We start from the raw sequence: 27,419 nt of genomic DNA on the forward strand, positions 1-27,419 counted from the left end.
ACTTACATTCTGTTCAGTATGCACACTGACATTACACATCCATCGGATCATACTGGCTTCATTCCTTACGAGCTTACACATATCCTCAGCAGTCACGGCCCATGTTTCACTGCCATCTAGCATGGCTGTTCGCAAACATGCGTCATACAGCCTACCTTTTACTCTGAGCGAGAGGCCTTTTGTCACCAGCAGAGGTAAGAGCTCTCTGAACTTTGCCCAGGCTATTCTTATTCTAGCAGTTACACTTTCAGTGCACCCACCCCCACTACTGACTTGGTCACCTAGGTAATGGAAGCTATCAACTACTTCTAGTTTTTCTCCCTGGAATGTGACGGAAGCTGTTCTCTGCACATTTTCAGTGTTTATTGCTCCTGAGCATCTGCCACATACAAAAACTATCTTCCCAGTTAGCCTTCCTTTGATATTGCTGCACCTCTTATGTATCCATAGCTTACAATGGGTACATCTTATAGAGTTTTTACATATGCCTTTTCTACAGATCGAGCAGGGCCATCTACCTGAAGGGATTTGTGGTTTGCCTGCCTTTCTACTTATTAGGACTTTGGTTTTAGCTAGGTTGACTCTAAGGCCCTTCGATTCTAATCCTTGTTTCCACATCTGAAACTTCTCCTCTAGTTCTGATAGTGACTCAGCAATTAGAGCAAGGTCGTCAGTATAGAGGAGCTCCCAGGGGCATCCTGTCTTGAATTCCTCTGTTATTGCCTGGAGGACTATGATAAATAGGAGAGGGGCTAAGGACTGAACCTTGGTGCACTTCTACCTCCGCCCAGAAATCTTCACCGTACTCGTTGCCAACCCTCACCTTACTGACAGCGTCCCTGTACATGGCTTGCACAGCTCTCACTAACCATTCATCTATCCCTAATTTCCTCATTGACCACCAGATAAGGGATCGGGGGACCCTGTCAAAGGCTTTCTCCGTGTCAACAAAAGCCAAGTACAAAGGTTTAACTTGGCCAGATATATATATATATATATATATATATATATATATATATATATATATATATACATACATCATCATCATCATCATCATCATCATCATTTAGCGTCCGTTCTTCATGCTAGCATGGGTTGGACGGTTCAACTGGGGTCTGTGAAGCTGGAAGGCTTCATCAGGCCCAGTCAGATCTGGCAGTGTTTCTACGGCTGGATGCCCTTCCTAACGCCAACCACTCCGTGAGTGTAGTGGGTGCTTTTTACGTGCCACCTGCACAGGTGCCAGACAGAGCTGGCAAACGGCCACGAACGGATGGTGCTTTTACGTGTCACCGGCACGGGGCCAGGCGAGGCTGGCAACGGACACGAACGGATGGTGCTTTTACGTGCCACCAACACGGGGGCCAGACAGAGCTGGCAAACGGCCACGAACGGATGGTGCTTTTACGTGTCACCGGCACGGGGCCAGGCGAGGCTGGCAACGGGCACGAACGGATGGTGCTTTTACATGCCACCGACATGGGGGCCAGACAGGGCTGGCAAACGGCCACGAACGGATGGTGCTTTTACGTGTCACCGGCACGGGGACCAGGCGAGGCTGGCAACGGACACGAACGGATGGTGCTTTTACATGTCACCGACATGGGGGCCAGACAGGGCTGGCAAACGGCCACGAACGGATGGTGCTTTTACGTGTCACCAGCACGGGGGCCAGACAGAGCTGGCAAACGGCCACGAACGGATGGCTTTTACGTGTCACCGGCACGGGGGCCAGACAGAGCTGGCAAACGGCCACAAACGGATGGTACTTTTACGTGTCACTGGCACGGGGGCCAGGCCAGGCTGGCAACGAACACGAACGGATGGTGCTTTACGTGCCACCTACACGGGGGCCAGACAGGGCTGGCGAACGGCTACGAACGGATGGTACTTTTACGTGTCACCTGCACGGGGGCCCTGATGTTGATCGACCTCAATTTGGTTTGATCTTGATTTTGACTGTTCTCACTGGTCTTGCCGGGTTTTCTCACGCACAGCATACCTCCAAAGGTCTCGGTCACTGGTCATTTCCTTGGTGAGACCTAAAGTTCGAAGGTCGTGCTTCACCGCCTCGACCCAGGTTTTCCTGGGTCTACCTCTTCCACAGGTCCCCTCAACTGCCAGGGTGTGGCACTTTCGCACACAACAACTATCTTCAGCCATTCTCATCACATGACCATACCAGCACATACGTCTCTCTTGCACACAACAACTGATACTTCTTAGGTTCAACTTTTCTCTCAAGGTACTTACACTCTGTCGATTATGAACACTGACGTTACACATCCATCGGAGCATACTAGCTTCATTTCTTGCGAGCTTACGCAAATCCTCAGCAGTCACAGCCCAAGTTTCACTACCATGTAGCATGCTGTACGTACACATGCATCATACAGTCTGCCTTTTACTTTGAGCGAGAGGCCTTTGTCACCAGCAGAGGTAAGAGCTCTCTAAACTTTGCCCAGGCCATTCTTACTCTAGCAGTTATACTCTCAGCGCACCCGCCCCCGCTACTGACTTGGTCACCTAGGTAACGGAAACTATCAACTACTTCTAGCTTTTCTCCTGGAAAGTGACGGAAGTTGGTCTCAGAGCATCTTCAGTGTTAATTGTTCCTGAGCATCTGCCACATACAAAAACCATCTTCCTAGTTAGCCTTCCTTGACATTGCTGCACCTCTTATGTGTCCATAGCTTACACTTGGTGCATCTTATAGAGTTTCTACCTACACCTTTTCTACAGATCGAGCAGGGCCATCTACCTGAAGGCGTTTGTGATTGGTCTACCTTCCTACTTATTAGGACTTTGGTTTTGGCTAGGTTGATTTTAAGGCCCTTCGATTCTAAACCTTGTTTCCATACCTGAAACTTCTCCTCTAGTTCTGATAGAGACTCAGCAATTAGAGCAAGGTCATCAGCATAGAGGAGCTCCCGGGGCATCCTGTCTTGAATTCCTCCGTTATTGCCTGGAGGACTATGATAAATAGGAGGGGACTGAGGACTGAACTGAACCTTGGTGGACCCCAACCTCTACCCTGAATTCTTCACTGTACTCGATATATACATATATATATATATATATATATATATATATATATATATATATATATACATACATATATATATATATATACATAATATATATATATATATATATATATATATATATATATATATATATACATATATATATATACATATATACATATATATATATATATATACTTTATTTTAAGCAGCAGAAAATTCAACAAAATCTGTTACTCTGAGTTTCTCGTTGCCGTTCATCAGACAGTTTTTGCTAGAAAAAACTGTCTGATGAACGGTAACGAGAAACTCAGAGTAACAGATTTTGTTGAATTTTCTGCTGCTTAAAATAAAGCATATTACTCTACCACTGGTATTTGAGTACTCTTTTTTCCACCTTGTTTCACATTTATGTGTTTACTCCGGTATATATATATATATATATATATATATATATATATATGTGTGTGTGTGTGTGTGTGTGTGTGTGTGTGTGTGTGTGTGTGTGTGGAGGCGCAATGGCCCAGTGGTTAGGGCAGCGGACTCGCAGTCGTAGGATCGCGGTTTCGATTCCCAGACCGGGCGTTGTGTGTGTTTCTTGAGCGAAAATACCTAAAAGCTCCACGAGGCTCCGGCAGTGGGTGGTGATCCCTGCTGTACTCTTTCATCACTCTTTCTCTCTTTCTTCTGTTGGCCTGCTCGATTAGCCAGCGGGGTGGCGTCGTTCGAAGGCTAAAATAATGCGAACGCATTGTGACCAGCGATGTGTAGCAACATCTGATGGTCTGGTCGGTCACGTGATCACGTGATATATATATATACATACACATATATATGCATCTATATATATACATATATATACACACATACATATATGTGTGTATATGTATATATGTTTGTATATATGTATATATATATGTGTGTATATATATATATTTTTATAAATATATGTATGTATGTATATATATGTATATATATATATATATATGTATGTATAAATGTATATATATGTATGTATATATGTATATTCAGCCCACTTATGCATGCCTTTCATCCCTTGGACACACGAAGACCTGTTGAGGCAAGCAAGTCGAAATTGAACCTCATCCGATGACAGGCACCCATGCCAACCTCCCTTCATTGGACACTAAACTCTGCTTGCGAAGACCTGTTGGGGCAAGTGAAATCGGAATCGAAATTGAACCAATCCTATGACTGGCACCCGGCAGTTGCCAGGTCCGCTGGACTGACTCCTGTGCAGGTGGCAAGTGAAGAACCACCATTTCGACCCTGTGCTTGAGGAAATCCATTGAGTCAAGTACACCAACATCAAAATCAATGGAGACTGCAGTTGTGATGCCTGTGCCGGTGGCACATAAAAAGCACCATCTAAACGTGGCCGATGCCAGCGCCGCCTCGACTGGCTTCCGTGCCGGTGGCACGTAAAATGCACCAATCCGATCGTGGCCATTACCAGCCTCGCCTGGCACTTGTGCCGGTGGCACGTAAAAAGCACCCACTACACTCACGGAGTGGTTGTCATTAGGAAGGGCATCCAGTTGTAGAAACACTGCCAGATCAGACTGTGCCTGGTGCAGCCTTCTGGCTTCCCAGATCCCCGGTCGAACTGTCCAACCCATGCTAGCAGAGTAAATTTATTTTATAGAAGGAGCTTCTACAGGACTAGAACTGTTTCATTCAAATGAAATCGTCAGGAAGCTTGCTGTCAAAATGAGTTCAGGTATTTATACATTTAGGCAGATTTAATGGGGTGGTGGTGGGGGACGTTTTTTGGGTAAGCAGGGCACAAACTGTCGTTCTTAGGGGAGTGGTCAAAAGAATCAGTGATAAAGTAAATAAATGAATAAATAGAATAATTGAATAGAGTTTTAGGTAAATTAGAAGACTATTGCTTTTAGTCAGTTTGTTGTTGTTGTTATTAAGTGGAGGGAAGAAGTAGATAAATATACATGAAAGAACATATAAAATGAATATACATACAAACCCACATATGTATATGTATATGTATATGTATGGATATTCGCATGTGTATGTATGTGGGTTTGTATGTATATTTATTTTGTATGTTCTTTCATGTATATTTATCTACTTCTTCCCTCCACTTAATAACAACAACAACAAACTGACTAAAAGCAATAGTCTTCTAACTTACCTAAAACTCTATTCAATTATTCTATTTATTCATTTATTTACTTTATCACTGATTCTTTTGACCACTCCCCTAAGAACGACAGTTTGTGCCCTGCTTACCCAAAAAACGTCCCCCACCACCACCCCATTAAATCTGCCTAAATGTATAAATACCAGAACTCATTTTGACAGCAAGCTTCCTGATGATTTCATTTGAATGAAACAGTTCTAGTCCTGTAGAAGCTCCTTCTATAAAATAAATATATATATATAAATATATATATATATATAAATATATATATTTATATACACACACACACACACACACATATATATATACACACACACATACACATACACATTCATGTGTTTGTTGTTTGTTAGAGCCTCGTTGTGACAAAACCCATGTGCTCATTTTTCTCTCATTCAACATGGCAGATGTTAACATTGATTCTCTGAAGATTTGTGCTCAACAGGCGGTAAATAACAACAGTTTTCTCCTTTAATTCAGTCATCTTAGTCATTCATATATTTATCTACCTATTTTAAAGCATCATCATTTACTTTATGTATCTTTCTAAAACAAATATATCCCCTTTCCATTAATGATTAGTTTTACTTATACAACCTTATCGTTTCGTTTACAAATTTAATTCCGCATCTTAGAATGTTTCTTTTAACTTTGTTTATAATCGTTTACTTGTGTTGTTATAAGAAAATAAATATTAATGCAAAATCATTGTTAAAATATAATAAGGAAGCAATTGAAATATATTTACGAATTATTTATTCATATGGACATAATTAAAACGTTTGGCGATATTTACCTTCAGTTTTGAACCTTTATTCTATTTCCTACATGTATGTCGAAACGAAACGAAACGAAATATCGTAGACTTTTTTTTTTGCATCCTTTTTGTTTTTCGCCGGTTCTGTTGACACGTTCTTCGCAGAGATTTTCTGGTTTTCGTGTAAGAATAGAAGTAATCTTTTCTGACAGATATAGGATCTTATATTTTTGCAGAACGATAAGAGTGATTTAAATCATTGGAGAGTAGAATAAAAAAAAAATATGCTTCGCTGTATTTAGTTAACCACCAATTTACTTTCCGGGTTCAAATCCTGCCAAGGCGAACTTGCAAAATCGTAATATTTGATGTTTTAAAATAGAAATCCGAATATATATATATATATATAAAAAATTCGCAAAATTTTGCTTTTCATTCTTCTTGGTATTGGAAGTGATTTATTTTTGTGATGCATCCTAGATACGAATAGAAGATGATTAAACTCCAGTGTTATCGTATTCTTCCTTGTAGTTATACTACTTTCAGAACACGTTCATGCTTTTCATCTTTTCGAGACCGATAAAATAAGTAGCAGTAGAGCACTGGAGTCGATGTAATTAACTAAACATCTACCGTAAATTTGCTGGCTTTTTGCCAAAATTCGCATCAAATATATGTATATAAAACAAGGATCTATATACCATAGGTTTATTTAATATCCACTAAGTAAATTTTCTTGTTGAGCCCTGAGTCACTCGTAATTCAGCTGTCCTATAACCAAAGTCGTTCCTGCTCTGATCATTTCATTTTCTTGTGTTTCTTGAACCACCTTACAGTGCTTAATATGTTTCCTTTTATAAGTGAATAGGGTGTAAGTTGAGGAAGATTTGACTGTTATTTCTTGGAGCGTGATCGGCTGCATAGGGGATTCTTCTTAAGTTAATAATAAATTCTATCACCTTTTATAAGGTCCAAATGCTGCCTTTCTTTAACGTCTATGTGTAAACATTATCGCACATATGTTATACAGAAGGGTGTCTTTTATAACAAACTGACATAACTACAGATGTATCTCCCCTAACTTTGTTTCCTCATAACTTCCAGAAAAATGGATACTTTTTAACGAACGTTTCAACAAATAATTACTTAGATCTTGTTGACTGAATGTATGTAAAGATTTGCTGGAAAAAATTGATTCCGGGTGTTTGAGGAGAGGAGTTTCGGACAATTCACACGACCTGACATTTTCCCCCTCATAACTTTCAGGAAAATGGGTATTTTTTAATGAAATTTTATGCAAATACCTTTCAAACGGTGTAGATTACGATTACAAAGGAATCTGTAGGCAAAATCAAGGGAGATTTTTCATTGGTACGGCAGATACAGTAAAGAAATCTGTTTGTGTCTGATTGAACTGGTATTGAGTGAGCCACAGATGAGCACTGGAGTTTTCTTTTATTCTTAGCATGTGGCACCCATATACTGAGTTTTTGAATCTTATCCATCAAGTGAAAGGGATGGGTGATAGTATCATGAGAACATTCCCTTTGCTGGGCCAAAACCCTAGTGGACTGGCAAGGGTCTTCATTAGTGAACTCGATTAATTTATCTTCATCAAACTGAACAGGTTGGCTAGAACATGGAGAATTTGCAATGCTGAATTTCTCCTTGAACCTGGAAAACCATTTCCATGCACTTTTTTCTATAATAGCTGCTTCTCCAAAAATCATTTTTGTGCAGCTCTTTCAGTAGTAGTTGCTTCTCCTAAAACCCATTTTCTACAGTTCCTTCAGTAATGTCTGCTTCTCCCAAACCTATCTTTGTGCAGTTCTTTTAATAATAGATGCATCTTCAAAAAACATTTTTGTGCAGTTCTTTCAATTCTAGCTGCTTCTTGAAAAGCCGTTTTTGTGCATTTCTTTCAATAATAGTAACTTCTTGAAAAACCATTTTTGTGCATTTTTTTCAATAACAGTAGCTTCTCCCAAAACCATTTTTATGCATTTTTTTCAGTAATAGCAGGTTCTCCATACACTGCACAACATCTGAAGCAACTTTGGTACCTTGACTGAAAGCAAAGAGAAGCAAGTTTTGAAAATATTAATTAATTTTTCTATCTGACACTTCATCAAAAAACATTTGAGCGAGGTCGTTGCCAGTGTCACTGGACTGGCTCCTGTGCAGGTGGCACGTAAAAAACACCATTTGAGCATGGCTGTTGCCAGTACCGCCTGACTGGCCCTCGTGCAAGTGGCACGTAAAAGCATCCACTACACTCCTGGAGTGGTTGGCGCTAGGAAGGGCATCGAGCTGTAGAAACTCTGCCAGATCAAGATTGGAGCCTGGTGCAGCCATCTGGTTCGCCAGTCCTCAGTCAAATCGTCCAACCCATGCTAGCATGGAAAGCGGATATTAAATGATGATGATGATGATGTCTGATAAGAGATAAATTTTATTCAAATTTCAGAAACAATAAGCAGCAGTTGCAAAGGAAGAATAGAGCCACTAACAAAATACCCTGAAACAGTATGATAAAAATATTTTGCATGTTAACCCTTTTGATACCACCAGTGTACCCAAAACTGCCTATGGTTTTTATGATACAAATTTCATGTTAATTTATCTTTCAAAGACTTCATTAATAATGGCAAAGTTATTTTACGTCTTTACTTTCAAAATTAATTGAAGTAAACTCAGTATATTCCAACTAAATATAGTATCAAAATGTTAATTCAAATAATATTGGAAAGAATCAAATGAATTTATCTGTTAATTCCATATATTGTATATATATATATATATATATATATATCTCAGGAGGTTATTATGTCACTAATAATCATATGCACAGGTTCCAGGTTCAATTTCATTTATCTTTTAACTGTTTTAGTCATTAGACTGTGGCCATGCTAGGGCACCATCTTGAAGACCTTTTGGTTGAATCATACTTATTTTTGTTTTTAAACCTGGCACTTTATTGGTCTTGTTTTGCTCAATTGCTAAGTTACAATCCAGCACCAGTTGCCAAGTGGTGGTGGGCAACATGGACACAAAGACACGCATGCACACACACACACACAATGAGCTTCTTTCAGTTTCTGTCTGTTAAATCTACTCACAAGGCTGTAGTAGAAGGCACTTGTCCAAGGTACCATGCAATAGGGCTAAACCTGGAACTATGTGGTTGGGAAGCCAACTTCTTACCACACAGCCACTCTTGCACCTATTTCTTTCTTATTTGTCTATTAGTTAGCTACTTAATCAACTAATTGATTGCGTCATTGATCATTCAACTAATTAATCAATTTAAGAAGAGAGGGCATGTCATTGAAGAAGTCGTGAATAGTGATGAAAGGACTATTGGTAGACACAACTGATTGATTGATTAACTGAATGATTTATCAAACATTCTTTTAATTAGTTGGTTAAATAGCTACTCAAGTGACACATAATGAAGAAATGAAATTGAATTGGGGTTTGTGCTTATTATTGGTGTAATGACCCTCCTGAAATATAGCAAAATCTGTTCCAACATGCATTCACTTAAAAAATGCTGGAAACCATATATATGTGTGTATGTATGTATATATATATAATATATATATATACTTATTAATCCGAGGGGAGGCAGTGTGAGCAGCAACTAAAGGAATATTACAAAATCCACAGAAAGATCAAACACATACATATATTCATTTATAACTACATAACAGATATAAAGTTTGACATGTAAAAATATAATAATACATGATGTATTATCTATTGTGTGTAAAAAACATCCTGATGTATTATTTGTTGTGTGTAAAAAACATCCTGATGAGGGGAGTGTCAATTTCAAATATTTGATATGTTTCGTATTTTTGTATATTTATTCTGGAATTTTAATATGTCATTGTATGTTTTATTACCCCAAATTTTTAATGTAACAAATTTTTACCAAATGTTTTATGATTTTAAGCGTAAATTCAATGTGTTATATATGCAACACTGATTCTTATATATTTATATATTTTTAAACGCCAGACTTTATATCTGTTATGTAGATATAAATGAATATATGTATGTGTTTGATCTTCCTGTGGATTTTGTAATGTTCCTTCAGTTGCTGCTCACATTGCCTCCCCTCAGATTAATAAGTGGAATATAGCTCATTTGGAGCACTACAATTCCAGTCTGTTATATATTTTGAGTGTTTTTGTCACTAGCGATCTCAAGATATAACTTTGTATTTTGTAGGAAATTCCTACGGGACAGCTTGCTGAGTGCCACAGACCAAGTCTGTGGATGGTGCAAAGTCCCTTCCAGACCTAGAGTTATGTGGTGGTGGAATAGTGCAGTAGACAAAGCCATTAGTGCAAAGAAACAGGCCTGGAAAGCCTGGAGGGATGGGGGTAGCAGGGAACTGTACCAGGTAGCCAAAAGGGAGGCTGGGCGGCAGGTATACATAGCCAAAGATGTAGCAGAAAAGAAGAAGTTTGCCAATGTCCAGCAACGTGAGGACCAAAGAACTGAGGTATTTCGGATTGCTAGACTGTGTGTGAGAGAAAATAGTGATGTTACAGGAGAGAAATGAGGCCCGCATGGATGATGGGGCACTTGCTTTTAATGTTGGTGAAAAGAAAGAGGCTTGGAGAAGCCATTATGAAAGACTGCTGAATGTGGAGAATGAATGGGAGGAGGAGAGCCTGCCAAATGTTGACCCAGTAGAGGGACCAGCTATCCGAATAGACAGCTCCCTTGTAGTTAAGGCAATTAAGGGTATGAAACCAGGTAAAGCCCCCGGCCCATCAAGAATCACTGCTGAGATGCTTAAAACAGCTGGTTATGTGGGCTATGGTCTAGTCACCCGCATTGTAAACCAGGTAGTTCATAATGGAGTCATACCCAATGACTGGCGTAACAGCACCATAGTCAACTGCTACAAGGGTAAGGGTGATGATCTAGATAGAAATAATTACAGGGGTATTAAACTGTTGGATCAGGTGATGAAGGTCACAGAGAGGGTCATAACCCATCTCATTAGGGAGAGAACTTGCTTAGATGAGATGCAGTTCGGTTTTGTGCCAGGTAGAAGCACCACTGATGCTATATTCCTGATCCGACAACTGCAGGAGAAGTACCTAGCTAAAGATAAACCCCTCTACATAGCTTTTGTGGATTTGGAGAAAGCCTTTGACAGGGTCCCCCGATCCCTTATCTGGTGGTCGATGCGGAAACTGGAGATTGACGAATGGCTAATAAGGGCTGTACAGGCCCTATACAGAGAGGCTGTCAGCAAGGTTAGGATTGGCAACGAATATAGTGAAGAATTCCGGGTAGAAGTAGGTGTACACCAAGGCTCAGCCCTCTGTCTCCTTTTATTCATCATAGTCCTCCAGGCAATAACAGAGGAATTCAAAACAGGTTGCTCCTGGGAGCTCCTCTATGCTGATGACCTGGCTCTCATAGCAGAATCACTACCAGAACTAGAAAAGAAATTTCCGGTGTGGAAGCAAGGGTTAGAATCAAAGGGCCTTAGAGTAAATGTAGCAAAGACCAAAATTATAGTAAGCAGAAAGGCGAACTCAGCACCCCCCCCCCCCTCTATATATATAGGTGGTACTATTGAGTTAGTCATGACCTGGGCTGATGATGGCTGAAACCAATCTAAGTTATATATAGCTCCTACCTTTTTGGTGATAAGGGCCTATATATATATATATTTCGTTTTTGGATTTGGTTTGCAAGATTCTTTATGTGAATTTGTGTGTTGAAGCATATTCTGTTGTGTCTGGGGAGAGTCATTTTCTTTTCCTGCTTTATAATTTAACACACTCACCGGTAAAATTTCCACTTATTTCTTATTTCTTATTTTCCTAAAATTTTCGTTGCATCTTGCAACCTTTTCAATAGTCTTGACTCTGTCCGCTATTTATACTGCGTTCCTTTTTGTTTGTTTGTGCGCATGTGTCTGGGTCAGTGTGTGTGTGTGCCTATGTATGCATGCATACACGTGTGTATGTTTGCATGTGTGTATGCATATGTATGTGTGTGCATCTGTATGTGTGTATTCTGCATATTTGTGCTTTCATGTCCGTGTTTCTGTATTGTTTATATATGTGTGTGTGAGCATGTGTTTGTATATATATATGCACCTCTGTCTCCTTGTGTGTGCATGTCTGTGTGTGTGTGTGTATTTTGCAACTTTGTATTATGTTTGTATGTATGGCTGTGCATCTCTATATGTGTGGATATGTGTCTCCATATATGTCCTTGTGTGGAGCAAAGTGTGTATGTATATATGGTCATGTGTTTCAGTCTCCATTTCATTTACATATGTGTGCTTGTCTGTTCATATAACCTATGTACCTATCTGTCTGTAGATCTGTTTATTTTCATATCCATATGCTTACACACACATACACACACCCATACACATACATACATCTATCTACATAACAGCCCACTAACTATTCTACTCTACCTGTGTAAACTGTGGGCATGGAGGTATGATATCTACTATCTATATTTCCTCTTTAGTATTGGGGAAGTTTCATTTATAAGGACATACTCCCGTATTTGTCTGAGTGTTGAGTCTTTTGGGTGTTTGTATAAGATGTGGATGTCAAGTTGACCCATACATACATCTCTTATTATAAAAGGCAGATTTTATCTGCCTCCCTTTATAACTTATAGAAATCTACAATATAGGATTTCTTCAATTACAATTTACCTAGCATTTTTAAGAGTAGAATGCATCGGGTCATGCCAGGTCCAGTTTTTAAAATTTAAACTCCAATTAAGCAAAATTTACAGAAAACTCACATTCTGGTGTGTATGTCAAATGCTTTTCTTAATGTGGTTTACACCACACGCACACGCACACACACAGTGTGCAACGAATAAAATGAAAGTAAATAGCGACAGAGTGATTTGAGGAAGACTAAACTGAAAGTATTTAAACCACTACTCAAAAAATAAAAAAACACAGCAAACAGAAACAAATAAATACATAACGATTTACTCCTCACACAATTTCTTCAATTAGAGTTTACCTAAGATTTTTCAAAGTACTCCATTCGGTCATGCCATAATATATTTCTTCAATTTCACCCCCAATTAAGACAAAATTCGAGAAAACTCAATATTTTAACATTTCACTCCGAAAGCATTGATGTACATGTGTGCGTGTGTGAGTGTGTGTGTGTGGTGTGTTTGATGGGTTGTGCGACACAGAAAGTGTGGTGTGTAAGTGAAGTGCTTTTGTTAGTGTGTGTAAAGAGACAGACAGAGTGAAAGACAGAAATAACTGAACTTTTTTTATTCACTTTTTGTAGTGAGTGACTGAGAGAGAAAAGAGAGAGAGAGGTTATGTATGTATATATGTATGTATGGCTTCAGTGACACACACACACAAAAACACATACCTACGTACACCTAAAGCACGCGCACGCACACACACACACACAAGCGGAGCGCGAACTTCAAAATTTTGGTAGTATTAATTTGCGAGCGTACTTCTAAGCGCGCGTAATTGAAAGTTTTCACTATGATATCATCACGTGCGAAAAAATTCAAAGGGTTTTGAACAATTGAGATACAGATGTCACGCCTGTATTGAAGCCATTGCTAAGCTGCCGTAATTGCTTAATTAAGACTTTGTTCAAATTGAAATTTACTTTTCAAAATTACAATTCCAGCGGGTCGAAACAAACCCGAGCAACGCCGGGCGATACTGCTAGTACAGATATATATATATATATACTAGCTGACTTACCCAGTACTTCCTGGGAAAGTGGGGCTTATCCCTTGGTTCCGTTCTCATAATTGTTTCGCTAATCCAATAACGACAGTGCAAAAAATGTAGCCCTTAAAACGTTTTTGTGCATTTCCAGAGAATACCAAACTGTCTTACACAGGATCTTGTTTTTAGGAATCCCCAATAAGTTATGAATACCCAAATTGTGAAGTTAGTTATGTAATAACATGAAATTAGTTACCTGATAGTAAGAATTCAAATAAAGTATCCCCGTAAAGGGCTTTAATGCATTCCCAGAGTACATCGAACTTAGGAGGAAATACTAATGAGGTATGTATACTAAAATTGCGATGCATATTACATAATAACAGGCTAATCAGATACGAGATAATAACAATTCAAATAACTCTGAAAAGGGCTTTTGTGTGATCCAAGAGAATATTACCCTCAGTGGCACTAGTGTTGGTATATTTGTAAATAAGTCGCTAACTGAAATAAATGGATCTATTGTACAAACACACACACACATACTTACATACATATATATATATATATACATATGGCCGATGCCAGCGCCGCCTTGACTGGCTTCTATGCCGGTGGTACGTGAAAAGCACCAACCGATTGTGGCTACTGCCAGCCTCCCCTGGCACGTAAAAAGCACCCACTACACTCACGGAGTGGTTGTCATTAGGAAGGGCATCCAGCTGTAGAAACACTGTCAGATCAGACTGGAGTCTGGTGCAGCCTCCTGGCTTCCCAGAACCGTCCAACCCGTGCTAGCATGGAAAACGGACGTTAAACAATGATGATGATATATATATATATATATGAAACTTGACATGTAAGTAGATATGAGATATCTACTTTTTCCATGTAATCATGAGAATTGGGTGAAGAAACTTGAAGACCGCTTAGTTTTGGGTTTATTTGTTTCAGATTACTTTAACCTGAAAATCATTATATACGGGGGATGTATGTATATGGTTATCAATTTGCGCTGTAAGGTTTGTGATGTGAAATAATGTGTTGAAACTGATATTGTATTTTGGGATGGTCATTGTTATTTTTTTTGCCAGATAAACACGTACAATATTTATTTTTTCTTCATTCATTTATTACTGTTCTTATTTTATTATTATAACTCATGTCTGTTTTCTGGAAATCTTTCGTCACACATCTGTGACCTCTTCGGTGACACTTTTCTTTTTCATGTGTGTTCTTGCTCCACTTACTCCATTCTGTTCTTCTAAGGTGTGTATCCTTATCTGTGCATGTGTTTGTGTCCATTTTTGTGCATGTGTGTGTGTGCGTACATGCATGCGTGTTCGTGTATGTGTGTGTTTCATAGTTTTTAGCTGCAGTGTCACCTTCCCCTCAGCAACTCCATCCTCTCACCCCATTGTGCTGCTGCTGTTCTAAGACCCCAAAATATGGTACAGTTCCTGTATTCGTCTGTGTTTGTGTGTTCACCCACAGTGTTACCATCGTGGTAGTTGTTGTTGTTATTGCCCCTACTGCTGTCATTGTTTATCATGTTGTTGACATTGTTATGGCCATCTTTGAAATTTCTTGTGTGTGTGTGTATGGGTTCGCTTTGTATATTGTATGTATCCATGACCTTTATATAAATTTATTTATTTTATCCAACCCATGCTAGCATGGAAAACGGACGTTTAACGATGATGATGATGATATTTTTTTTTTATACATCTATATCTCTTTCTCATAAGTATTACAAGTAAGTGCATATATGCCTATTGTGTGTGTATTACCCTGTATATTTCTGTGTTATTTACGATTTTGTTTTGTTTTTTGTTTGTCCTCTCTCTTCTCATCCCTTCTGTCTTTAGTCATGTGGTGTAGTGTGGTGGTGGGTGTTACTGTTCCATTGGTGTTTTCTATTGAGGCTCGGTCTGTCTACTGCTATGTGTATTGCTTCTGTGATCTGTCTAAGTGTTGTGTCAGTTCTATGTGTTGATAATACCATTACCTCTATGCTATTAATCAAGCCTCTATGTTCTGCCTGTGCATATTGGTAGAGCACTGATGAGCTTTTTCTTTCTTTGAGCTCTCGTCAATATTCACCTGTACGCTCTCCCCTGCTGTGTGCAGTCTGCCCAATGTAGGTAGTTGTCATGTTTCTACACAGTCCCTCACTACATCCTGATCTATACACTACATTCCTAACCTTACAGTTAACCTGTTGGTTCCTCCCACATACAACACAACTGTACTCTGTACAGGAGGACTTATTGAAGGGATAGGTATTGCAAATCAGGGATTTTAATGGGGCACCAGGCCTCTCTACTACTTTAATTTGTAGATTAGCCTTACTTAATGTTTTTCTAAAAAAGTATGCTAGTTCACCGCCAGGGGTAGCATTGACAAACATGACACTTTGGTATTTTTTGTCATCATACCAAGTGCTGGCCTTATTTATCTTATCACTGGTCCTTTCTGTGCTGATGGAAGATTTTGAATTGAATCACTTTAAAAGTGATAGTTTTTGTTATAAGACCAGAGGTAATCTCAGGTGGTCAATGACAAAATGGTCAAGTGTTGCAGTTTGCTTGATGCATTGTAGTACAGAAGTAGAAAAGAAAAGGAAAATAAAGAAAGCCTCTGACAATGCACAAAGTTTTACAATAACCTTTATATTCCAGGCACAAAGGCCCGTCCTCAGAGGAAAGCACTCAGGAATGTTAGAAGCTTTCTTTAATTTCCTTTTCTTTTCTGCTTGGTTAAAATGAGTTTATGAAGTAGAAGGGTGAAGGTTGAAAATGTTATCTGTGACATCTATATATCACCTTACACAAACAAAATGCTCATTTCACTGTGAAAACCAGGCAAGAAAATTGCATTGTTCATTGAACATCTAAAGCACTTTTTATGTAAACTGATGATATAAATTTACAGTATGTATGAGGGGGTGCCCAAACGTAACTGGAGATAGGACAAGCCTGTAGTTTTGGGCTTCTGCTGATAGAAGCCTTTCGATGCAGCCCTCAGGCATCGGTCTGCTGACCAGCATCGTTGGGAGATGTTGTACTGCCACATGGTGCATCTTTGTTTTGCAGTGCTTCTTCCCTGTTTGTCGATTTTTGCGATGGCTGAAACGAAGGAACAGTGAACTTTCATGAAATTCTGTTTTCTGCCAAGGAAAATGGCAGCCAAGACAGTTGTCATGCCTCAAACAGTTTACAAGGATGCTGCCATAAGCAAAATACAAATTTACAAGTGGTTTCCACACTTTAGGAATGGTCACTAGTTGCTTGAAGGTCAACCTTGTTTGGAGCGACCATTGACCTCCCAAACAAATGAAAACATAAAAATTCATGAACTGATCTTGGAGGACTGTCACTGGACAATTGATGAACTTGCTGATATGACTGGTGTCTCCTGGAGCTCCTGCCAACGAATTTTGAATGAAAGGTATTGCCAAGGAATTGTGAATGAAAAGAGCTGCAGTAAAATTTGTGCCCTCACTTCCTCATGAAAGATCGAAGCAGTCACAACTGAATGTGTGTTGTGAACTGAAAGAACAGTTGGAAGTTGATCTGGACCTTTTTTTTGTAGGTCATCATTGGTGATGAAAGCTGGTGCTATGGAATTTGCAGATGTGGAAGAGGTGAAGAAAAAATAATGGAGGTGTTAAAAAGCATCACTTTGCAAGAGTTCCAGCACTGCTTCAAACAGTGGAAAATGCATCTGGACTGATGCATTGTTTTAAATGTAGAATACTTTGAAGGCGATAAGTGTGAACATGTAAAACTAAGTGAATAAAATAACATTGCAAAATTCCAGTTTCTTTTGGGTACTCCCTCATATATATGTATATATATATATATATATAATATCTGAAGTGCAATTCGTAGGATCCTATGGCAATCACAGAAAGCTTCTCTAGTATTTATACTGGCCATATCTGGCTCAAATATTTTGTCTGTTTGATGTTCAAGCCAGCCAGGTCTGATCTCTCACATCTAACTTGCAATGCTATTCTATAAATGCAATAATCACATTATTGAACTCTCAAAGCTACAAGATAATGCATGATTAACTTAAAACAATGTGAATAACCAAGCTTTACATTTGAGAGAAAAATCTAAATGCTAAAGTGTTAATGCCTGTTTTCTATGCTGGCTTTATCTGGATGATTCGACAGGATTTGATGAGGTGAAGTGTCTGCTTTGGCATGGTTTCTATAGCTAGATGTGTCATCTCTAGTATCATCTACATTACAGAGTGTGCTTGGTGCTTTTCTCATGGCACCAATACTTGTGAGGTTTCCATGTAACTTGCAAGGCAAAACAGTTCCCTTGATTGAGTGGGAGAGAGCTGTTCAATGCTTAAAGTATGAAAGAAGAGGGACAGGTTTCTTGCTGTAGAGGAGATACATGGTTACCTCTTATTATAAAAGGGTGGGTGAGAGTAATTAGGGGTGGTGGTGATGAGCTATTAGTCTACACTCGAAGTGCATAGAAGGGTGTGAAGAGAGGAGTTTAGGATGGGTGGCTGTCCTTCCTTTTCTTAACTCTCTCACTACCATATTTCCATTGAAATACTCAGTATTTGTTTCAATTAATTTTGGGAATAATGGTGCTATGTAAAAAGCACCCAGTACACTCTGTAAAGTGGCTGGTGTTAGGTAGGCATCCAGCTGTAGAAACCATTCCAAAGCAGACTATGGAACCCGGTGTGGCTCCCGGGTTGAAACCATACCAGTATGAAAAATGGATGTTGCTGCTGCTGCTGCGGATGATGAAGGAATTTATTAAAATTACTTTGCCATTATATGAAGCTAGGGTATAGAACATAAATTAGTATAAAAATTGATATGGAAAGTCCAGAAGAAAGGATGGTTGATATCTAAAGTGTTTAAGATGGTCAATGTGATTTGGAGATTTCGCTGCTACTTCTACCTGGATGAAAGACTCTGTAGAGGCTTCCTTGGTTCAGTATTAAGTAGTAGACTGATTAGGATGGTTGACACTTCTTAACTGAAAAAAAAAAAAACTTTGCATTTGTATTCTTAACCATTCCTAAATAAACGGTGGAAATTAAGAGATCATTCTTAGGAATGTAGCAAGTTAAGAGTGTCTGAATGTTCTGGATTCAAACCACATTGCAATCAACTTTGCCTTTCATCTTTTTTGAGGTTGAAAATAAATACCAATCAATTACCAGAGTTGACGATATCAACTACCCCCCCCCCGCCTCCCCTCTCAAAATTGTAGCCATATGCCTATGTTGTAAACAGTTGGTAGGAATGTGGTACATCGTCATCACTTAATGTCCATTTTCTATGCTAGTATGGGTTGGATGGTTTGGCAGGAGCTGGCAAGCCAAAGGGCTACGCCAGGCTTTGCTGTCAGTTTTGGCATTGCTTCTGTGGCCAGATGCCCTTCTTAATGCCAACCACTTTCCAGAGTGTTACTGGGTGCTTTTTATGGAGCACTAGCACTGATTAAGTAACTGGAAGACGAGACCTTCAACTGAGTGGGTGGTGGCTTTGTGCCAAGTGATGAGAAGTTAAGCTATGGTAGAAGGACAGAAACAGGTATCTTACTGTAGGGGAGATACATGGTTACCTTAGTTGGGGAGAGAGAGAATACAAAGACCCCGATCGTCATGATACAGTGATTATAAATAATTGAATTTAGCACACAGTTAATGTAGAGTGAAGTGGTCAGATCGTCAAAGAAATGCTTGACTAACAACTGTATCTCGACCACGTGGTTCTGGGTTCAGTCCCACTGCTTGGTATCTGGGGCAGGTTCCTTCTACTGACCAAAGCTTTGTGAGTGGATTTGGTAGATGGAAACTGAAAGAATCTCATTGTATATATGTGTGTGTTTTTGTTTTCCCCCCTCCCCACTTGACAACTGATGTTGATGTGATTATGTCCTCATAACTTAGTGGTTCGCCAAAAGAGACTGATAGAATAAGTATTAGGCTTAAAAAAGATCAGTCTGGGTTCGATTTGTTTGACTAAAACCCTTTGAAGGTGGTGCTCCAGCATGGCTGCAGTCAAATGACTGAAACAAGTAAAAAAATAAAAATTTAACCAAACAATTATTCTCTCTGACACTGGCCATGAGCACTACATTTTTTTATACACTGTAGAAAGTATGCCATCAATACTGTACAAATAATGACGGCATCACATTCACAAGTTACCCTAAGGCTTGACCACAGGGCCATAAGCCCTCTACAAAAGTCAGACTTACATAACAATGTTGCAAAAACGGTTTTTACCTCAACTGGTCCAGCATTATTCAATGTTATGGCAAAAGAAAAAGACCTCATGACATTCAGACGTTTCTTGGATATATGCCAGCACCGCCTTGACTGGCTTCCGTGCCAGTGGCACGTAAAAAGCACCAATCCGATCTTGGTCATAGCCAGCCTCGCCTGGCACCTGTGCGGGTGGCACGTAAAAAGCAGCCACTACACTCACAGAGTGGTTGGCGTTAGGAAGGACATCCAGCTGTAGAAACACTGCCAGATCAGACTGGAACCTGGTGCAGCCTTCTGGTTTCCCAGATCCCCGGTTGAACCGTCCAACCCATGCTAGCATGGAGAACGGACGTTAAATGATGATGATGATTCCTAGAAGAAAACCCGGACAAACTAGTGAAACTTAGATATATTTCTGCAAGCAACCTCCTACGTGAATGGGCTGTGTTGTCCTGAAGGTAAAATTCTTTTCTGAATCATAGACTCCTAAGGCCAGTTTCCCAGTCTCTGTGGCATATATATATATATTCCCCACCTGGACGGGATGCCAGACTGAAGCAATGTAAAATGAAGTGTTTTGCTCAAGAACACTACGTGTCGCTCGGTCCAGGAATCGAAACCACCCTAACCAGTAAGCTACGCGTCTCCACAGGATGTTCTAGAATATGATTTTAAAAAACCAGCCTTGAAATAGAAATAACTTCAAATGACCAAAGCCGCATTTACGTTTAAGGGGAAGCTACTCTTTCGACAAGTCTTGTAGTTATCTCGCTTATATTTCTTTCTATAAGCTTCTATTGTAATTTCGTTTTTTTTTCTTCTTTTGTTTGTGGTTTCATCTTTTGAAAAATAAGAACAAAATTTTTTGTAAGACTTTCTCAGATCATAATTATATAAATAGATAAATAAATAAATAAATTATTCACGACAATTTATTTAATAATTGTGGCTAATGCAGTTTCACGCCTCTCCTTCAAGAATGCATAAAAAACATTTTTTCCCCTGATTCCTACGTTTTAAATGTCAGACAAATCGAAATTTAATATAGACAAAAAACATTGAAGTGAAAGGAATTTGCGTTTTACTTGTATTTGCATTAAACAATCGTAAAACTTTTTCCAGCCATTTGTTTATTTGTCTATCTAGTTATTTCCATCCGTTTCTCTCTATATATCTATCTCTTTTGACACATAACTATATGCTTATTGAATTTAACATTTTCAAAACTTGGTTTCTTGCATATTCGGATTCTCTGTCACCGAAAACATAGGAACCAGCTGAAAAAAAAAAAAAAATTAAAAACGGAAACGTCTGTTTTGTGTGTGTGTGTGTGCATGTGATGGGGTGTGTGTGTGTGCATGTGATGGGGTGTGTGACTGTGCATGAGGTCCGCCAGAGAGGCGGGTGAAGTTTGTAAAATTCAAAATTTGGAGAAGGGTAGGTTGAGGTGGGCATTTTAAAGTTGGAAAGGGTGGTTTAAAAAAAATCTTCAGCGGGTGGGGGTGGGGGTCTATGAAATTAAAAAATAATTTTTCTTTGCATATTCGTAAACTCCAACATCTAAAATGTAGGAATCTGAAAAAATATTTTCAAAAAAATGCATTTTTCAAGGAGCGGTGCGAAACTGCACTAAGCCCTCAATAATTATTACCATTCTCTTTGGTTTGAATTTGGTAATTGAATACTCAGTTTAAATTCACTTTGTAATGGTATAACCATTGATTGAGACGCATTTTATTTTTCTCCCTATTTTTCTGTCTTCATATGTTTTCACTCCTCATTCCATTCTGCAGAAGAGCTTGGACTCGAAATGTTAAAAACTTCTTGCATTTTTTCCTGAGTATCAAACTAATACACCCTGTTTGTTGTTCTTCGACATGTCTCTGTTTCTTTTGTAAATTTTTGAACAACACACACAATTCATAGCAACTTTGACTTGGCTCTATATGACTTAGTCTCATGGGCTTGTACAAGAAACCCATTTTGTCAGATATCCAGGTATGGAGCTGAGTCAAACTGTTATTAGATAATATAAACCCTACCAAATATGTTGAGTGCTACTTCCCTTAGTTTGTCCACTCCATAGCCAACCCTACTTAGTGCATAATAACATCATCTGTTATTATTCATTTGATTGTGTGTGTGTAAAACAAATAGAAAATTTTAAAAAAAACATAAGTAACAGAAAATTTGTAGCTAATTCCTCATCAGTCAATGTCTAAAAGATCATTACACTTTCATGCCTTCAATGTTGATATTGTTTACCTTTGTGAACAATATCAACATTCCATGTAACTTAGCTGTTTGGCAAAACAGATCGATGGAATGAGTACTAGAGTTTAAAAAAAAAAATACTCCTGGATTTTATTTGTTTTACTAAAACCCTTCGAGCTGGTGCTCCAGAATGGTTGCAATTCAATGACTGAAATGAAGCAAAAGATGAAAAGTCTAAATTAATTGAATTAATTAAATTTGATTCTCTTATTCTTTTTACTTGTTTCAGTCAACCTTGAACACAAAGATACGCGAGCGCGCGCACACACACACACACGCAACACGCACACACATGATGGGCTTCTTTCAGTTTCCCTCTACAGATCCACTCAGAGAAGGCTTTAGTTGACCCAAGACTATAGTAGCAGACACTTGCCCAAGGTGCCACACAGTGGGACTGAACCCAGAACCATGCGGTTGGGAAGCAAGCTTCTTACCACATAGCCACACTTGTGCCTAATAATAATAATAATGTGTGTGTATGTGTGCCATTTTAATTTTTTTTTTTTCAATTAATACAGGAAAATGAAATCAACAAAATTGAAACTGAAATTGCAGCGTTGAAGAAGGGAGAGGTCATTGCAGGTGGAAGCATGGCATTACCACCAGAAGTAGAAGCACTTCAGTCAGAAAATGTTAAACTCCAGTACCAACTTGACCATTTGAAAAGTGTGAGTTTCTTTTTATTTTCTTTCATCATCATCATCATCATCGTTTAACCCTTTAGTGTTCACATTTTTCTGCCAAAATTAATGCTTTTTAATCCACATTGTTTTGAACTAATTATTCATTAATCTTGTAGCTATGAGATTTTGATGAGGTAGCTGTTAATTTTTAAAACGATATTGTAGGGCTGGTGTGAGAGACCATATCTGGCCAGTTTGAACATAAAACAGGCAGAATACTTTTGGCGGGTTTAAATGCTAAAGGGTTAACGTCCGTTTTCCATGCTAGCATGGGTTGGATGGTTCAACTGGGGTCAGGGAAGCCAGAAGACTGCACCAGGCCCAGTCTGATCTGGCAGTGTTTCTACAGCTGGATGCCCTTCCTAACGCCAACTACTCCGTGAGTGTAGTGGGTACTTTTTATGTGCCACCTGCACAGGTACCAGACGAGGCTGGCAAACGGCCACGATTGGATGGTGCTTTTTATGTGCCACCGGCACGGGGGCCAGTCGAGGCTGGCAACGGCCACAATCGGATGGTGCTTTTTACGTGCCACCGGCACGGAGGCCTGTTTATTGATTCGGGTTGGATGAGTGTAACCCCACCCTCTTCATTGCTTTCTGGCTCCACTTGATCTCCCTCACTCTCTCCTAAAATGTGATTAGTTATGTAGCTCCTCTACAGCATGAAGCTTGTTCTGCTCTGGTCTCTTTTCTCATACGTTTAACCTATCTTTTGCCCATCATCTCCTAGCATGAAGTTCTCCCACTTGGGAAACTGCACGACAACCTCACTAGTGCTGGTGGTACAGAAAATGCACACAGTACATGTCATAAATTGGTTAGTGTCAGGAAAAGCATCCAGCTGTAGAAATATACCAAATCAGACACTGGAATATGATGCAGTCCTTGAGCTCATCAGATCCTGTCAAATCATCTAACCCATGCCAGCCTGAATATGGATATTAAATAATAATGATGATGATGGTGGTGGCGCCGCCGCTGCTGCTGCTGCTGCATTCTAGACTACATTAACCCATATGTTCTTCAATTTTCTTAAGACAATTGCTTGTAGGTATAAGGAAATTTGGCTGTTATTTCTAGCAGTTTGATAGACCACATTCAAGCTTCTTTGTTGGTTTGGGGGCATTTTATTTTTATTTTTATTTAGTCAGGCAAACTGAAGTAATCAAAGTTGGATGCCTTGGTCAAGAGCATAAATAAGACACTGAGATTCTGAGAAAGCCTGCAAATATCAGAGATGCTGTCTTTCAGACGAAAGACATAAAAAAAAGGACGAAAAACAGCAAAACCACAAAAGATTTGAACTTTAGGCTTCATGATCAGTAATCCAGCACCTTATCCACATAGCTAATTGTACTGATTTTGCATATCTTTAATTTCTCTGCCTCTCTCTCTTTTTGTTCAGAGTTTTGCCAAGGAGCAGATGAAAGAAAGTAACCACATGATATGTCTAAATGTTCTCATGGAGCAGATCTTTGCCCTTGCTATTCAAGATGCTTATCCTGATCTGGGTTCTGAAGCCCCTGTCATGCTCACTCCTACCAATAAACCCAACTTTGGCGATTACCAATGCAACAGTGCCATGAGTATTTGCCAGGTAAGTACCCAGTGTTACTTTTTTTAAACCCTTTAGCATTCGATTTACTGTCAACTGTAATACTTACTTATTCGCATTGTTTTGAATTAATCATGCATTATCTCATAGCTTTGAGATTTTGGTGATATGATTATATACATACACTGGTGTAGGTATGGCTGTGTGGTAAGAAGCTTGCTTCCCAACCACATGGTTCTGAGTTCAGTCCCACTATGTTGTACCTTAGACAAGTTTCTTCTGCTATAGCCTCGAGCTAACCAAAGCCTTGTGGGTGGAATTGGTAGACAGAACTGAAAGACGTCTATTGAACACGCACACACACGCATGCACGCATATAACGTGAGTTCATGGCTGTTTCCTGCACCAGTTTTGCATAGCCGCCCCAGCCCATCCAAAGTACCTTGGATTGCAGAACGACCTGCTGTGCTTATACGACGGGCTTCTTTCAGTTTCCGTCTACCAAATCCACTCACAAGGCTTTGGTCGGCCCGAGGCTATAGTAGAAGACACTTGCCCAAGGTACCACGCAGTGGGACTGAACCCGGAACCATGTGGTTGGTAAGCAAGCTACTTACCACACAGCCACTCCTATATATAATATATGTATATAATTTAGAGAAAAACCACTATTAAACAATTCAATAAAGATGTTATTCACACCATATAGAAAAAAATATACTATAAAAAAATTTTATTTTTAATCAATAAAGTACAACAAATAGCAAACTGTTTACTATTTATTGTACTTTATTGATTTAAAATAAAGTTTTTTTATAGTATGTTTTTTCTATATGGTGTGAATAACATCTTTCTTTATTGAATTGTTTAATAGTGGTTTTTCTCTAAATTTTATACATATATTATATATTGTGAAACTCGATGTAAAATTGTTAAATTGAATTCTTCCCTGTAAGTTTTGGAATTATATTCCCTACTATTATTATTATTATTATTATTATTATGTATATATATATATATATATCGTTGTGTGTGTTCTTGTCTTTGTTTGTCCCCTGCCACTGCTTGACAACCCGCGTTTGTGTGTTCTTGTTCTTGTAACTTAGTGGTTCAACAAAAGAATTTAATAGAATAAGTACCAGGCTTAAGGAAATAAGTCCTGTGGTCAATTCATTTGACTAAAAATTCTTCAAGGCAGTGCCCCAGCATGGCTGCAGTTTAATGACTGAAACAAGTAAAAAATAAAAGAAAGATATTGGGTTGGCAAGAAAGTAATTTCGTTTTTCACAAATAAAATTACAATTCTCCTGAATGACTTTTGTCAGTGTTATCATTTTTTCCCTTTTGACATTTGATAGCCATTACTTTTAGCTTACTTAGCTTACATGCATTGAAGTCTACCTTTTTTTGAAATGAATCATCACTGTTGATGAAAAATGAATTGTCTATAATAACATTAATTGAAAACGACCATGGTCCAAGCATAATGAACCAGCATAAACAAATTCAAAAGCTGAATTGCATCAAAAAAAGGTCGTGCTGTCAATTTGGTGGGATTACAAAGGTGTTGTGTATTTTGAGCTGCTTCTAAGGAACCAAATGATTAAGTCAGATGCTTACTGTCAACAACTAATGAACTTGGAGGAAGCAATCAAAGAAAAACAGCAAGAATTGGCAAATTGTGAAGGAATTGTGTTCCATCATGACAACACTAGACCACACACGTCCTTGCTAACTCATGAAAAATTATTGTAGCTTGGTTGGGAAGTGATGTCACTGACCTTGCACCATCAGATTACCATTTATTTCGAAGTTTGCAAAATTCTTTGAATGGTAAAACTTTCAATAATGATGATGACCTGAAATTGCACTTGCTTCAGTTTTTGGCTGATAAGGACCAGAAGTTCTATGACCATGGAATCATGAAGTTGCCAGAAAGATGGCAAAAGGTCATGGAACAAAATGGAAAATTTATAATTGATTAAAATTCATTCTTTGTATGAAAAATAATGATGTTTATTTCACACACAAAAATCGAAATTACTTTCTTGCCAACCCAGTATATGCATAGGCACAAGCATGACTGTGTGGTAAGAAGCTTGCTGCCTTACCACATGGTTCCAGGTTCAGTCCCACTGCATGGCACCTTGGGCAACTGTCTTCTACTAGAACCACAGGCTGACCAAAGCCTTGTGAGTAGGTTTATTAGACGGAAACTGAAAGAAGCCCATTATATGTGTGCGTGTGTATATGTATGTACATATCTGCATGTGTGTGTACCTTTGTGTCTGTATTTGACCTCACCCCACCACTGCTTGACAACTAGTGTTGGTGTGTTTATGTCCTTGTAACTTAGCAGTTCAGCTTAAGAGATCGATAAAATAAGTACTAGGCTTACAAAGAATAAATCAGTTTGTTCGACCAAAACCATTCAAGGCACTGCTCCAGCCTGGCTGTAATCAAGTAAAAGAATAAAAGAATATATATATGGCAGTGACTAGAACAAGGTTTGAAATTGTGATGTTGTGGTTCTCTAATCCAATATCAGAACCTTTTGGTGACCACCTCTATCCACGTCTTAGCATTCTAGCTTTATATATATTTTATTGCAAAACTCTCAATCAGTAATATTCTTGTTACATTTTCTGCTTTCAGCTGCTGAAGAGTAAAGGTGTAAAAGTTAATCCAAGGGAAGTGGCCCAAAATATCTTGAACCATCTCCAGAAAACAGAATATATCGAAAAGGTCAGTTTATATCAAATATGGGCATTGAAAATTACAACAGTGGAGGTTGTTGGTATATGGCGTAGTGGTTAAGAGTGCAGGCATATGGCATAGTGGTTAAGAGCGTGGGCTACAAACCCCAAGATTCTGAGATTGATTCCAGGCAGTGACCTGAATAATAATAATTTTAACAGCATTGAAAAATACCTTAGGAACGAGAACCCAGGTTCGA

The 27,419-nt window shown here is 38.9% G+C and overlaps 1 protein-coding gene across 1 annotated transcript in view; it reads left to right on the forward strand.

Annotated features, from left to right (window-relative positions):
- Positions 1-5,496: 5,496 nt before the first annotated feature.
- LOC115213906 (arginine--tRNA ligase, cytoplasmic) overlaps positions 5,497-27,419 on the forward strand; it is a 242,583-nt gene continuing 220,660 nt past the window's right edge. The window contains exons 1-4 of the mRNA XM_029782885.2: positions 5,497-5,656; positions 22,742-22,891; positions 24,314-24,505; positions 27,119-27,208. Of these exons, the coding sequence (XP_029638745.1) occupies positions 5,609-5,656; positions 22,742-22,891; positions 24,314-24,505; positions 27,119-27,208 (480 nt within the window). The 5' untranslated portion in view covers positions 5,497-5,608. The remainder of the gene's footprint in view (positions 5,657-22,741; positions 22,892-24,313; positions 24,506-27,118; positions 27,209-27,419) is intronic.

The sequence above is a fragment of the Octopus sinensis genome, linkage group LG7 (assembly GCF_006345805.1).
Source record: "Octopus sinensis linkage group LG7, ASM634580v1, whole genome shotgun sequence".
NCBI classification, from domain to species: domain Eukaryota; kingdom Metazoa; phylum Mollusca; class Cephalopoda; order Octopoda; family Octopodidae; genus Octopus; species Octopus sinensis.